General features: G+C 35.5%; 1 protein-coding gene across 1 annotated transcript in view; it reads right to left on the reverse strand.

The window, feature by feature from the left end:
• Window positions 1-10,886: 10,886 nt before the first annotated feature.
• The window catches only part of Faf2 (Fas-associated factor 2), a 28,171-nt gene continuing 22,579 nt past the window's right edge, over window positions 10,887-16,478 (reverse strand). The window contains exon 8 of the mRNA XM_069815169.1: window positions 10,887-12,461. Coding sequence (XP_069671270.1) covers window positions 12,282-12,461 — 180 coding nt within the window. The 3' untranslated portion in view covers window positions 10,887-12,281. The remainder of the gene's footprint in view (window positions 12,462-16,478) is intronic.

Raw genomic sequence — 16,478 nt, forward strand, 5'->3', positions numbered from 1 at the left:
GAACTTGAATCTAATTATTATCTATGGAGCAGAAAAACTATATTTAACATTAAAATTCTTATTGAATATTGAAAAAGAGGGAAGATAATCATTTCAAATAAAATCCTGAGTATCAGAAATAAAGCATTCTTAACCCTCCAGTGGTTGCGTAAATCACAATAGTGATCTAGTACTTTATTTATGATTGGTGATCCGAGATGACAGAACTTATTTTAAATGTCATCTGTGCACTTTTCGTTTGTATATTTGTCTACCCTCTCAGCTATTCGCTGTAATTGAAGTGTTAAGCTAGTGTTTTCTTGGCACATAATTAAGTTGGTGCACTTTTGGATCACAATGGCGCTCTGCACAGATGTTCTCAGTCTCTGAATTTACGATTTTACAGCGTTTATTATAATATGCAATTGGACAAACAATTGTTTTTGTAATTTAAAAAAATATATATAATTAGACTGTTAATGTGTACATAATCACTAATAATTAATCCGAAAAATTAAAAAAACTAACATTATAATATGTGAAAAAAATAACTTAGAATATGGATCACAACTGTGTTCCACGCAACCACTACTGTTGCATTTGAGCATGCGACTACTGGAGGGTTAAAGGCAGAAATCAGATATATGAATTTTGATTAAAAATATCACTAAAATGCAAACCATATCTCAGAACTAGGGGCACGAGGTAGCAACGCAGTTAAGGCATTGTACATTCGATTCTCAATGGACATGGAGTTCACTCAGCCTCTACCAATTATGAGTACCCTGGGTATTTCCTTGGGGTAAAAGGCAGCAAGCTCATAGGACTCATATCCCTACTGTTCCTAATGCGAACTGTCTGCAAAGGTAGGAAATCTTTACCTCATGCTACCTTGTGGACATCCATGACCACTAATAAGGGTATCTTTACCTTCTTACTTACTTACTGGCTTTTAAGGAACCTGGAGGTTCATTGCTGCCCTCACATAAGCCCGCCATTACAACCCTATCCTGAGCAAGATTAATCCATTCTCTATCATCATATCCCACCTCCCTCAAATCCATTTTAATATTATCTTCCCATCTACGTCTCGGCCTCCCTAAAGGTCTTTTTCCCTCCGGCCTCCCAACTATCACTCTATATGCATTTCTGGATTGGCCCATACGTGCTACATGCCCTGCCCTCTCAAACGTCTGGATTTAATATTTCTAATTATTTTAGTTGAAGAATACAATGCATGCAGTTCTGTGTTGTGTAACTTTCTCCGTTCTCCTGTAACGTCATCCCCCTTAGCCCCAAATATTTTCCTAAGCACCTTATTCTCAAACACCCTTAACCTATGTTCCTCTCTCAAAGTGAGAGTCCAAGTTTCACAACCATAAAGGACAACCGGTAATATAACTGTTTTATAAATTCTAACTTTCAGATTTTTTGACAGCAGACTGGATGATAAAAGCTTTTCAACCGAATAATAACAGGCATTTCCCATATTTATTCTGTGTTTAATTTCCTCCCAAGTATCATTTATATTTGTTACTCTTGCTCCAAGATATTTGAACTTCTCCACCTCTTCAAAAGATAAATTTCCAATTCTTATATTTCCATTTCCTACAATATTCTGGTCATGAGACATAATCATATACTTAGTCTTTTCGGGATTTACTTCCAAACCTATCTCTTTACTTGCTTCCAGTAAAATTCCCGTATTTTCCCTAATCGTTTGTGGATTTTCTTCTAACATAGTCACATCATCCGCATAGACAAGCAGCTGATGTAACCCGTTCAATTTCAAACCCTCTCTGTTATCCTGAACTTTCCTAATGGCATACTCTAGAGCAAAGTTAAGAAGTAAAGGTGATAGTGCATCTCCTTGCTTTAGCCCACAGTGAATTGGAAAAGCATCTGACAGAAACTGACCTATATCAACTCTGCTGTACGTTTCACTGAGACACATTTTAATTAATCGAACTAGTTTCTTCGGAATACCAAATTCAATAAGAATATCATATAAAACTTCTCTCTTAACTGAGTCATATGCCTTTTTGAAATCTATGAATAACTGATGTACTGTATCCTTATACTCCCATTTTTTCTCCATTATCTGTCGAATACAAAATATCTGGTCAGTAGTTGATCTTTTACGTCTAAAACCACACTGATGATCCACAATAATTTTATCTACATATGGAGTTAATCTTCTCAAAAGAATATTGGACAAAATTTTGTACTACGTCAACAAAAGTGATATTCCTCGAAAGTTACAGTATCTTTACCTTCTTACCTGTCGTAAATATGTATTTTTTTTTAAATAATGGCACTTGATTTTGCGTCATACATCCAAACATCCACATCTACGAGCAATTCGTCGAAGGTGTAGTTATCTTTGCTGCTGTAGATATTACCTTCGATGCACCATGGAGGCAAACTACTTAGCACTGCATGATGATGATGGTGATTAATGCAGCAATGGTGGAATGCCAGTAGGGGAAACAAACTTACAACCAAGCACCATTTTTGTTCACCACAAATTCTACTTGGGCCCACCATGATTCGAACTCAGGTTACCAGCGTGGAAAGCAGATGCTCTAGATGTTCAGCTAATGACGTGCCTGAATATATAATCTGAACTTTTTATAATTAAATAAATGAACAACAGGTGTGTCAAGACTGAACAACTGTAGTCAGAAAAAATAGGCTATTCAATAAAATGTAGTGATACTGTAATTGTTTGGAAGCATAGTCGTTTATATTCACAAATACGTTTCTAAGCAAATCCAGTGAAATAAGAGATAATTTCCCCGTTGTAGTTACTTACTTACATTGGCTTTTAAGGAACCCAGAGGTTCATTGCCGCTCTCACATAAGCCCGACATTGGTCCCTTTCCTGAGCAAGATTAATCCAGTCCCTAGCATCATATCTTACCTCCCTCAAATCCATTTTAATACAGTGAAACCTGTTCAAGACGGAAGTGACATGGTCCTAATTTTTTTTCCGTTGTGGACAGGTTTCCGTATTATTCAGGTATGACATTAAAATGAAATATTTTGTCATTCATATACATGAAAAACAAAATGGCATGTCCCAAACTGCAAGAAGTACAAAATATTCTATTTAACACTCATCACATTAAACCAGCTTTCTGTCGCTTATTACGTTGGTGAATCATCTTGATTAAAATCTCATTTTCTGTATAAATATTATCGTAACTCACTCATTAGTCATTAAACATTACTAAAGTTTACTAATCTCATTATATTTAATATCTAACACTGTACTGCATATCACTGCATATTATTAATTAATTAGACTAGGAGCCATCCATTAGAAGCCTTGAATTCTCGTTTATTTCATTTCTTTCCCAGTTCAATAGCTTGCTTTGCATAACAGATCCAGAAATTGGCTTGTTCTTTGAAAGGTCATGAAGAACTCACTCTCACAACAGTTCATTTATCTCCACATAAACAGTTGCTATCTGGTTCCTTTTGTGTCACCAATATTGGCCGCACGCCACTCACTCATTACGATCTTTAATTTTTAAAGTGTTACACCTGAGTTTTCCACTGAACTTCAACATTAATTCACATAAACTTTGTTTCTAATTTTCCTTTATCTCGATAACTTTTACTTCATCACTTAATGTTAATGCCACATTTTATGCAACTTTTTTTTTTTTTACCTGGAAATCAGTACACTTGCGCTCTGTTTAGCTACGACAGTATACGGGTGTGAAGCATTGAAATCTTTGAAGGAACTCGTCTGCCTAGTCAACAGGGTAATAAAATTTATGACCGACAGGCCAACACACCCTCGTACCCTCTAGAATTTTGCAAAGAAAACTTGTTTTCATCTTAGTGACCAACATATTTCGTATATTCCTTGAAATTACACACTGTTTCAAAATATAATTACAAAATATAGTGTGTCCAAAATATTGTTTCCGTTTTGAACAGTAGTAGACAGTTTCCGTTTTATTCAGGAAAAATTATACATAATACATACAAATTTCGCCGGAACCAATAAATTGTTCCGAAATAGACAGGATTCCGGATTATTCAGGTTCCAATTTGAACAGGTTTCACTGTATTATCTTCCCATCTAGTATGTCTCGGCCTCCCCAAAGGTCTTTCTCCCTCAGGTCTTCCAACTAACACTCTATATGCATTTCTGGATTCACCCATACATACTACATGCCCTGCCCTCTCAAACGTCTGGATAATATTTCTAATTATTTTAGTTGAAGAATACAATGCGTGCAGTTCTGCGTTGTGTAACTTTCTCTATTCTCCTGTAACTTCATTCCTCTTAGCTCGAAATATTTTCCTAAGCACCTTATTCTCGAACACCTTCCTTCCCCCCTTGTAAATCGCCTAAATATGCCACTAGACAAATTTGCCAGTATTTACAGTGAAAGCAGGGGAAATAACATATGGTGCAACCTTGAAAGAAATATATGTAATTAAGCTATTTGTATCTTTAGCAAAAGTGAAACAGTATTTGATAAATTGTGAAGAACCAAAATTACTAAATATCCACCACTAAATACTGGGAATGAAGAAGGAAAATGACTTTGTTATTAAATTCTGAGCACTAGATTCATACAAGGAGGATCCAGGAAATAACGACCGTTCGCGCATACCCGCCGTGCAGCTGACTCCCCTTCCTTGTTTGAAGGTCAACTGGCTTCCTTAACATGTGTTCTCATAATGTTGTGAGTACTGGTTGCAACAAGTCGCCATTGTGCATTTTGTGTTACTTCAAAATGAACGACGTGATTGATAATCCCGCCGACTGTGAGGTGAGGAGTGTGATTCGATTTTTGAATGCCCGACATTTGAAACCTGCAGCAATTTACCGGCAATTGAAAGAAGTGTATGGTGATACTGTAATGAATGAAAGAAATGTGAGAAAATGGTGCGAAATGTTCAACAATGAGCGAACAAATGTCCACGATGAAACTCAACCCAGACGCTCATCACTCATCACAGAAGACCTGAAGACTAAAGTGAATGACAGAATCTTGCAAGACAGGCGCACATCACTCGACGAATTGCATATTGCCTTTCCTGACATTTCTCGTTCTTTGCTTGGTGAAATTGTGTCGCAACATCTTGGCTACCACAAAATCTGTGCATGATGGGTTCCACGGCAACTGAGTGACCAACACAAAACTCAGAGAATGGCCTCAGCATTGACATTCTTGATGCGATATCACACAGATGGAGACGCCTTTCTTGATCAAATTGTGACTGGTGATGAGACCTGGGTGTCTCACAACACCCCAGAGACCAAGCGCCAATCACGTCAGTGGCATCATCCCTCATCACCCAAGAAACAGAGAAAATTCAAACAGACTCTCTCAACACAAAAAGTCATGGCTACTGTCTTTTGGGATCGCAAAGGTGTTCTTTTGCTGGATTTCATGCCAAAAGGCACTACGATCAATGCAAATCGTTATTGTGAGACTTCACGAAAACTACGGCGAGCCATCCAAAACAAGAGGCGAGGAATGCTTTCGAGAGGAGTTGTGCTTCTTCACGACAACGCCCGCCCGCACACTGCTGCTTCAACTCGAGAATTGCTGGATCAATTCGGTTGGGAAATCTTTGATCATCCGCCCTATAGTCCAGACCTTGCTCCTAGCGATTTTCACCTTTTCACTAAGCTGAAAGACTTTCTGGGTGGTATGCGTTTTGGAAGTGATGAAGAGTTGAAGAAGACAGTGAACAACTGGCTTAATGCACTGGTGGCAGAGGAGTATAACACGTGAATTCTAAAGCTAGTGAACAGATACGACAAATGTTTGAATGTAGGTGGTGATTATGTAGAGAAGTAAAGGAAGCTTCAGTTATGTAACAGACTTTGTTTTTTTCAAATAAATATTTTTTTTTTAATTATTACAACAAAACGGTCGTTATTTCCTGGATCCCCCTCGTACATTTTATAAGACTGCGTAGTGTAGATAGCCAGTCTGGTCCATAGTGATACATGTCTTCTCAAAATGGGAAACATCAGTATTGCTACACAATCAAAGCAACGTCATAAGAATTTTTTTTACCAAGAATGATTTCAGGAATAAACTTCGTTAAGTGCCATTAGGTACATTAAACCTAGAAATTTAAATATTTATGTAACATAAATTAGTAATTCTCTCTTACAGATTTCATTATGATTTCATTTTTTATTAACAAAGCTATAAATTTTGTTGTAGGAATGTAATTTATGAGGAAATAAGTGTTTAACGTATTAATATTTCACTCTTTCCCTGCGAACTTATTGCACAGTTACTTATCGTGGACATTAGTTTAAATTTAAAGATAATTATACACATACACACAATAGAATTTCTTTGCTTATATTAAATGAAAAGCCCTTTTCAGGAAAAATTCGCATTTAAGGGAAAAATAATTAGTCTCCAGAGATTTGTTAAAAAGGGGTTTTACTCTATTGGGAAATGATTTCATTGTCAGTTAAGAGAGCTAAACCTCTAACAACAGATTGCCAAACAGTGAAATAAACTTTTATCTATCTATCAGAAAAAGAACAAAAAGGTAAATTTTATAATTCATTGGGAAAAATTATATGCAAAATACCCTCGATCTGATACCAAATTATTTTAAGAGGACATGAATCCCAAAGATCCAACCAGTCACAAATATTATGCGTGATTGTAGCTCCAAAACATGCCCAGGAAATTTAATCTTCTATTTCTTCAAGACCAAACTCTGTTTCTTTATCATATAATGATAGTAATTAAGAAGCGAGTATGGATGTTTATGAAACGAGAGCAAGCAAGTTTCATAATTTTCATACGAGCTTCTTAATTACCATTATAGGCGAGTTTCACACAACTTTTTATGCTCGACCATATTTCTAACTTGAAATTATTCAGATACATTTTATTTGTATCTGACAAGATCGGAAGTGACCTTGTTCTAGGTCGTGAATTGTGAGATGTGCGCAGACGCGAAAGTACTGATTTTTTCCGAGGAACAATAATGTCATTGATCTTGTGTAATCCCATTAAACTTGGTATAATCTTGATTACTGAATTCGACATTGAAAAACGAGATGACAAATTGAATTTATTTGAATATTATTTACAATTAACGCTAATTATTATAGTAACAGAACATAACCTTCTGCGACAGTATTGGATTTCCAGCCTCCGTGACTTTTCGCTAATTCTCTTTCGATTGCATATCCGAGAATAATCGATACTTGCGGTTTTATAACGGTACAAAGCTGACTCGTTATTGGCTGAACACCTGTAAGCTGAGTTGTCATTGGCTGAAAACACCTGTACTTTAATGAGTAGGTGTACTTTAATGACATGCATTAAAGGACTGCTACCAGGTGTATAATTACTACATTTCGGCATGGTCGAGCATAAAAGTTTATTCCATGCGTTTGGAGGAGTCATAGTTTTAACTTCACTTTAGCTTATGGCCCAGTTGAAAATGACTCTCTTGATGTTGTAAGCTGTTGTAAAATACTCGTACTGTGTGTGGTGTTTTACTACAAGATTTATTTGTGTAAATAATAATCTTATGGTTCTCCATAAGTTTTTGCGGTGATCATGCACGACATAAACTGAGTTTGGTAAACTACCTCAATCTGAATTCTGGTAGTTCTGAATTGTCGAGTCTTTTCCTACTATTGGTAGCAGCATAAATGTTATGAAATGCATCTGTTATTCCATTCTTGACACCGTATGGATTTTTACATGAGAAAATGAATCAGAAACGTCAGTAAAAACCTCCACATCATATTGTTCAGGATATAATGTTGAACACTGACTTCTTATGAGTATGATGCCATGAATGCAAGAAGGAAAAGACTGAGTTTCTTGCATTTAGTCTCATTAGCAACTTACCAGAAAACTATGTGCACTAAAGTTCTATCAATAAATTCACAATAGGATATAAGCCTTTATTTAAATGCCTGTCAAATAAGACTTCTTTACGGATGGCAAAACATGTGTCTGTAAGTTTGTACAGACCCAGAAACAAAATTTGGGCCACCTGAATTTTCCAAGGTTCAAGAAGAAGATGAAAGTTAGCTTCCCTTATGAAAAGGTTGCCAGATTTGACAAAGCGTATTACATATAATTTGGAAACGGACCTGAAAGGTAAAATGATATGCATTTGAAACGATGAGGGAATCGAATATACAAAATGTCAGAAAAATTTACACCTAAGTAGCGTTTGTGCTCATTTACAGTTAAGAAAGGGGGAAAAAAAATGGGGAAAAAAAATATCATCAGACAGGTTAGAATGATATGAATACCATATAATGCGAGAAAAATAATAGTACGGATTTACGTATTGGCATTGATATTTAAACCAATCAACAGCCATCGGTTAAGATAACTTGAAATTTCCATTATCACTCCCATACAAATGATTTCTCAATATCTGAACCGATCCTTTGAGGGCACTAATGGCTATTTCTTTCACAATGCTGTGTGTTAGCCCCATGTTTTTACATTTGTTGGCAAAGAAGGAGGGTATGGTACCTCTTGCTCCCACCATGAGACCTATTACATCAATGTGGGACAGGCTAATATTTATCTTTATAGAACGGGATTGTTGGTTCATAGATCAGTTTCTTTTCACTGTCCACCTCATGAGGTTGATCTGCATGTGTCTCAAATCTGATGGTGGGATCAAGAATGTATGCCGAGTTGTTCTTAATGGCAATGATATCAATTCGCCGAACACTTCCTTGTGTGGCTAGTCCCTGCACCTCTTGGACTGTAAACCCTACTTCCTTCAGTGCCTCGGCAGCATAGAACGGACAGCATGGTGACGGATGTTACGAAGGGCCTCACTATAAGGGCAGAAGCCAAGGATATGGGGAAGAGTTTCAATCTCGCTGAGACAGCACCTACAGCGGGTACCAGCCCGACTTTTACCCAGTACAGCTCGGACCGGAGCGACATAGCCTACCATTTTAAGGGCGTCTATCCATTCCGAGAGGGTTAGACCTTTGTGATTTCTTATCCAGCTGTTTGCTGGGGGAAACTCTTTGTTAAGAATCACTCCTTTACCCTTTTGTTGCAATGTACACCAATTTTCAAATTCTTTTTCTCTTAAAGCGTCTCTAACTTTTCGAGAGTCCACAAAATTTTCACGATTATTTAAAAAAGAATTTGCAGGAGTTAATTTAAGGCTATTTAAACATGCTTTACACTCCTCAATAAGGTCCCTAGTGGAAGTAATGTAAGGATCATTAGTTTTGTGTAATACCCGTAAGCCATTAATATACAAACTGCACATGCTGTGTGCTTACTACTGAGCATGTGCAGTATGTTATAACTGGAATTTGGAAAATTCAGGTGGCCCAAATTTTGTTTCTGAGTCTGTACAGACAATCATACTGGTATTATCAACAAATTCTCTTGTATACTGTAAGTAATGGAAATATATAATATAATTGACTCCAGTGTATATCAATAAATAACTGTCTGATTATTGTGTTATGTAATACAGTGAAACCTGTTCAAGACGGAAGTGACATGGTCCTAATTTTTTTTCCGTTGTGGACAGGTTTCCGTATTATTCAGGTGTGACATTAAAATGGAATATTTTGTCATTCGTATACATGAAAAACAAAATGGCATGCCGCAAATTGCAAGAAGTACAAAATATTCCGTTTAACACTAATCACATTAAATCAGCTTTCTGTCGCTTATTCCGTTGGTGAATCATCTTGATTAAAATCTCATTTTCTGTATAAATATTATCGTAACTCACTCATTAATCATTACTAAAGTTTACTAATCTCATCCTATTTAATATCTAACACTATACTCTAATACTGTACTGCATATCACTACATTATTAATTAATTGGACTAAGAGCCATCTATTAGAAGCCTTGAATTCTGGTTTATTTAATTTCTTTCCCAGTTCAATAGCTTGCTTTGCAGAATAAATCCAGAAATTGGCTTGTTCTTTGAAAGATCATGAAGAACTCACTCTCACAACAGTTCATTTATTTTCACATAAACAGTTGCTTTCTGGTTTCTTTTTTGTCATCAATATCGGCCGCAAGCCACTCACTCATTATGATCTTTAATTTTTAAAGTGTTACACCTGAGTTTTCCACTGAACTTCAACATTAATTCACATAAACTTTGTTTCTAATTTTCCTTTATCTCGATAACTTTTACTTCATCACTTAATGTTAATGCCGCATTTTATGCAACTTTTTTTTTTACCTGAAAATCACTACACTTGCGCTCTGTTTAGCTACGACAGTATACAGGTGTGAAGCATTGAAAATCTTTGAAGGGACTCGTCTGCCTAGTCAACAGGGTAATAAAATTTATGACCGACAGGCCAACACACCCTCGTACCCTCTAAAATTTTGCAAAGAACAGTTGTTTTTATCTTAGTGGCCTACATATTTCGTATATTCCTTGAAATTACACGCTGTTTCAAAATATAGTTTCTGTTTTGAACAGTAGCAGACAGTTTCCGTTTCCGCGTTGGACAGTTTCCGTTTTATTCAGGAAAAATTACACATAATACATACAAATTTCGCCGAGACCAATAAATTGTTCCGAAATAGACAGGATTCCGGATTATTCAAGTTCCGATTTGAACAGGTTTCACTGTACTATTTTTCTTTGCAATGAACTACAAATCTTATGTAAATGATTATACTTTCCTACAATTCTCTTACTCATTATCTCTTGAGCACAGGGTGAAAGTCTGATGAACATTATTAAATAATAAAGCATTATTAAGTACAATGTAGAAAGAAACAGCATAAATTTCCATGAGAGTTAACTACATTTTTAGCTTCATCATTCCTTATAATTTAGTGTTACAATGTTCTTAAAACATTCTATGATTTAAAAAAAGGTGGGGTTAATATTGTCTCTTATAAAAAAGCATTAGTTGGAATGGCATTTCCTTGTATTTAAATGTTACATTCGTGTAAGAATTGGAATAATGTTATGAATGCATCAGCTATTTAATAGCTGCTTTGATTACAAGTTATATAAAAAATCAAGAGCTGTTGAGAAAAGCAAATCAACAGACATACTAAAAATGAGATCCATCTTACAATTTCACAAACTAGAATACATGCAAAACTGGTCGTTAAATGTCATTCTGCATTAAACAAATATTATTTATTGCACTATCTTTGAATAAAGAAAAAAGTATGAAGCCTATTTTGACAAAGTAATCTGTAAAAAAGTGCTGTTTTACTAATTTTTTTTTTGTAAATCTACAATAAACTATTTACAATAAATTAAAATAAAGTGCAATCAACATCTAAGAATTGTCATTACTTCCATTTGTGCTGAAGTGTGATTGTCTATTGCACTACCACAAATTATGAAGCTTCATAATAATCAGTTCTAGCAATGTATTTGAGCACTTATTTTTATGCCATCTTATCATTACATTCCTTCCAATTTTTTACATATAATCATATACAAATAAAAAAACTGAAACTATTTAAAGTACCGTAGACTCCAGATTTTTAGTATTAAATTAATATTTCACTATTTATGGCATAAAAATAAGAAACTAATATGTAACTGCATGCAGACACATTGAGAAGACTGAGGCTGTGATTACAAGATTAGGATAACAGTATGTTGAGGAATATTAATTAATATTTACACACACTCAGTCATAATAAGATCATATTATTTGAAATAACTTGAACTTGGCAAAACAGTATTATTACTGTAGAATGTTTTATATGTGGAAATTTAATAGAAATGCACAGTAATAACAGTTGTAGTTAAAAAAGAAAGCAAACACAGTTCTTTTCTGCCACTCATTGACACAACATTAAACAATCTGCTGACTGCAGTCTTGTATCACAAAATTCATTACACTTAAATTCAATACACGTAATGAGAATGCTGAAAAGGTATTTCGCCCTAAAACATCATAAAATGTCAAATTTTTTTATTAAACTATGAATTTTAATAATTCTCATTAATGCATCTGGCTATAATATCCAAATAAAAAAAATCATCTTCACCAGCACAACAAACTGACAATGGACACTACAACAAGAAATTCTAGTGCCGTATCGCAATTACATTAAAGAATTTTGTATACCTGCCATATTACCATCATAATCGGGAGTCTACAGCACAATGTGTTTTTGCATACGTACGTAAAAATAAGTGTTTATGTAAGGAACAAAAGTTTCGAGAAAAGAATGATGTTACCTTTGTCCACCTTGTCACCATCATACAAACAAAGTCTAGTTTTGAAACACCACAAATCTTCACTGCTGTCTTTCTGTACAAGCTTCAGAAAAGAACATCATGCTTCTAAGTCATAAACAAACAGAACTTCACGACAACGAAGGCCTGCTTCTTGCAATGTCTGAACTTGACTCCCGTCTTCTTGAGGTCCACAATTTAGGACTCGTTTAGGAAAATTGGTGGCAATCTCAAATGTATCTGGAGATGCAGGGTGACAAAATACGTAGTAGAACACAGCCTGAAAAAAAAAATTAATAAAAATAAGAAAAAGAGATGAGTAAAACTATTAATTCTATTTCATAAACTGCTACAAAAAGTAAACAGAAAATAATGAAATTAGTTATACAGTACTAGTTAGTAATGAGACGGCATTAGTGAAATCAATCAATCCTCTTAATGTGTCCAGATGTTTGCTGACAACATAAAGTCCAATACAGTCCACTGTAGTCTATTCAGTTGTTGTTTTTCACGAGAAATGAGGGGTATTTTGATCGGTGTTCATTATAGATGCCTGTTGCTAGTAGCCAGGGTTGGGTGTAGTCAATATATACTGCAGGGCTGTGTCTTCTGCAACTGGTACTGATGATTTTAATTTACTTCTTTTGTGGTTTATGGATGGACAGTATAGAAGAATGTGTTTTAGATCTTCATCATGATTATTACACCACAGATAAATAGGATTATCAGAAATGTGAAATCGGTGTAGGTACAATTGTGAGACAATGTGACCTGTTCTGGCTCTTGTTAAAAATGTTGTTGTTGTTTTCCAATGCCAGGCATTTGACAATAAAGTCATTTGACCTCTTGCACACCAATATTTCTCAAAGATATTGTCATGGTTAGCCACTGACGCACAGATTTTGAGATGTTCTGAATCCATTTCTTGATTTGAGTTGCACAATGGGCAGCTAGGAGACTGATATATTCCAATTCTATGCAGATGCTTGGCCAAACAGTCATGGCCTGTTGCCAATCTAAATGCAGCTACAGATGATTTGCATGGTAAATTGGGAATTAACTGTAGATTATGATGCAGAGAGTTCCATTTTTTTCAGTTGAGATTGTGTTATCAAATTTTGTTTGTTGAAGTCTAAGTATGTAGATTTAATAAAACTTTTCACAGAGTAATACGTAGATTTAGTAACAGGTCTGTAAGTAGCAGTGCTCCCCTTCTTTGCTAAAGCATCCACATTCTCGTTTCCCAGGATTCCACAATGGGATGGTATCCATTGGAATACAATTCTTTTATTGAGTGTTATTAGTTGAGAGAGCATTTTAGTTATTTCTGCTGTTTGAGATGAAGGTGTGTGTCTAGAGACTATTGAAAGAATAGCTGCTTTGGAGTCTGACAATATAACTGCATTTTTAAATTTATTGATGTGGCAGAGAAGATTCCTGAGACTTTCACTTATTGCAGTGATTTCTCCATCAAAGCTTGTTGTTCCATATCCAAGAGATCTATAAAGTGAGAAGAGACAGCACGTAACACCTGCACCTGCACCTTGTTCCCTGGAGAAGCCAATTTTGTGGAGGGTACCTAATATTAATTGTCTCTAAAGACAATTGTTTCATTATTTCAGTGTTTACTTCTGATTTCAGTATTTCTTGTGTTAAATTTAGATTATACTCTATTTAATAGCGTTAAAGGATTTGGTTTAATTTGTAAGTTTTCTTTTAAATTCGGGATGTTGATTTTCTGTTTTAATTCTTGAACCATGGATATGAAACTTTTTTGAGTTTTTAATCTACGGAGAGGACTGTATGAATGCCAATTGTTTCCTGGTAATCTGATAAGTTTTTCATATTGAATCAGTGCTTTTTCTTCTATTATCATTTTGATGCTGTTAATATTAGTGAGGAATCTCATAGAATCTATTGGAGTTGTTTTGATTCCACCAGTGATGAGCCTGAGAGCTTGGTTTTGAACACATTCTATTTCGTTTATGAAAGGAGAAGTAATTAAAATTTCTCTGCAGTACGTCAGCACTGGCTGTATAAACATTTTGTATGTAGTGTTCAAAATATTTCTAGAGCAACCCCATTTCTTTCCTGCTAGTCTTTTCAGAAGGGAGAATCTTTTACGAGCTTTTTCAGAAATATATTTCAAATGGTTGTTCCATGTTAACTTACTGTCGAAAATAACTCCAAGATATTTGGATTCATAAGTCCTAGGGAGGTGTTGGCCATTGTATTGGATATTGAATTCTATTTCTTTTTTACCAAGTGAAAATATTTGGTAGTTACTTTTGCCTAAATTGAGTGTTAAAAATGTTTGAACATGTCTGGGCAAGGTTTTGTACATTTCTAGGTCATTTGGTTTCTTTTGTACAGTCTGTAAAATTCTTCGTTTGTCAGAAGAGAGCCAATTGTTGAAAGATTAGTGAAAGATTAACTATAAAATATGCAATGAACACTCCAGCAAAGAACAAACAGAATCATTAAATTCGGTACATTTCCTGGGCTGTAGTGTGAAGATCTAACAGTCACATAACATGAATACCGAAAAACAGGGTGAACAGGAACACCGAGGTAAATAGGAATGACATTTTACTAGTTTTTATTTCTTAGTGTGAAAGAGTACATATAATAATGAGAGTACCGTGTCGTCTTGAATATTCCGCACCCTCGATTAAGCCATGCTAGAGATGGATAAAAAATAACACAACAGTTATTTTGGAACTGTTCCGAAATAACATTGTTCCCACACTGAGCTGCTCAATTGTCCAGTTCTTACCCAATGATATAGAATTTGAAGTTGATGAAATAGATGAATTATCTTTATAAACACAAATATTCCAATATGTCATAGTAAAAGTAGAATATTTACTTAACTTACATAAAAAATAACTGTTGTTTCAGAAGCTCATTTTAAATATACAGTAGCGTGCAAATTAATCCGAACACAACATATTTTTACATTTTCTGTCATTGTTGGCCTCACAGCTGCTCATACCGCTTTAATTGACATCTGTAGTACGTGTAATTCCATTGTCGAAGGTCTGTCATTATTATTTTTTTTATAATATATGACATTTTGCCTGTCGTTTTGTACTTATAAGCATTTCAGTTGTGTTGAAGACTTAATACTGCAATCCTGTGTACATTCTGTCGTCTTCACAAATGGATACAACTCCACGAAAACGGTCCAAAATTATAACATTAGCAGAGCATTCTTCTATGACACAGATGCAAATTGCTGCAGAATGTCACATCAGTTTGGCTACTGTTAATTCGATCATAAAACGATACAGGGAGACTGGATCCATCACACCCCAGAAAAAAGGAAACTGTGGCAGATGATTGTTTAATTGTCAGGAAAAGTAAATTAAATCCTACACTAACTGCTGTCGACTTAACCCGCGAGTTAATGGCTACCAATGGGGCGAATATTCACGTCACAACAATGTGGCGTAGGCTTTTGGAAGCTGGACGAAGGGCTCGTAAGCCTATTAAGAAGCAACTGCTAACCCCTGTTATGTGCAAAAAACGCTTAATGTGGGCAAAATTACATCAACACTGGACAGTGAATGACTGGAAGAATGTACTTTTTTCTGATGAGTCTCATTTCGAGGTCCACGGCCACTGTGTTTCTTACGTACGGAAAGGATCCGAAAAAGTAACAGCAGCTCATCTCCAACAAGCACCCAAATACCCCCCTAAAGTAATGTTTTGGGGTTGTTTTACACATGAAGGGCCTGGAGCATTAATACCTATCAAGGGAATGATGAATTCTGACAAATATATTCACTTATTGGAAACCAGAATCGTACCCCAGCTGCAAAAATCATTTCCGGATGGCAGAGGTGTGTTCCAACAAGACCTGGCACCATGCCATACGTCTCGAAAAACTACAGAATTCTTCAACAAGAAGAATATTCAGGTACTCCCCTGGCCAGGCAACTCACACGACATCAACCCCATTGAGAACTTGTAGTCAATTTGCAAAAGAAGAATGCAAAAAATGGATTGTTCTACAAAGAAGAAGATGATTTCTGCCCTCATTGGTGTATGGTTTCGCGATGAAGAAATGAAGAATATTTGTGGGAAATTAGTGGAATCCATGCCAAATCGTCTCAGAGCTGTTATTAGGAACAAGGGAGGCCACATAGATTACTGAGGTATGTCTTAGATCCTTTTTTTTTATCCTGTTTGAGTGTTTTTGCGTAAGTAATTACGTTGTTCGGATTAATTTGCACGTTACTGTATCTGCATGATAAATCACAGGTCACTGTTTATGTATAGATGACTGTCATTC

The sequence above is a fragment of the Periplaneta americana genome, chromosome 16, assembly GCF_040183065.1.
Source record: "Periplaneta americana isolate PAMFEO1 chromosome 16, P.americana_PAMFEO1_priV1, whole genome shotgun sequence".
NCBI lineage: Eukaryota > Metazoa > Arthropoda > Insecta > Blattodea > Blattidae > Periplaneta > Periplaneta americana.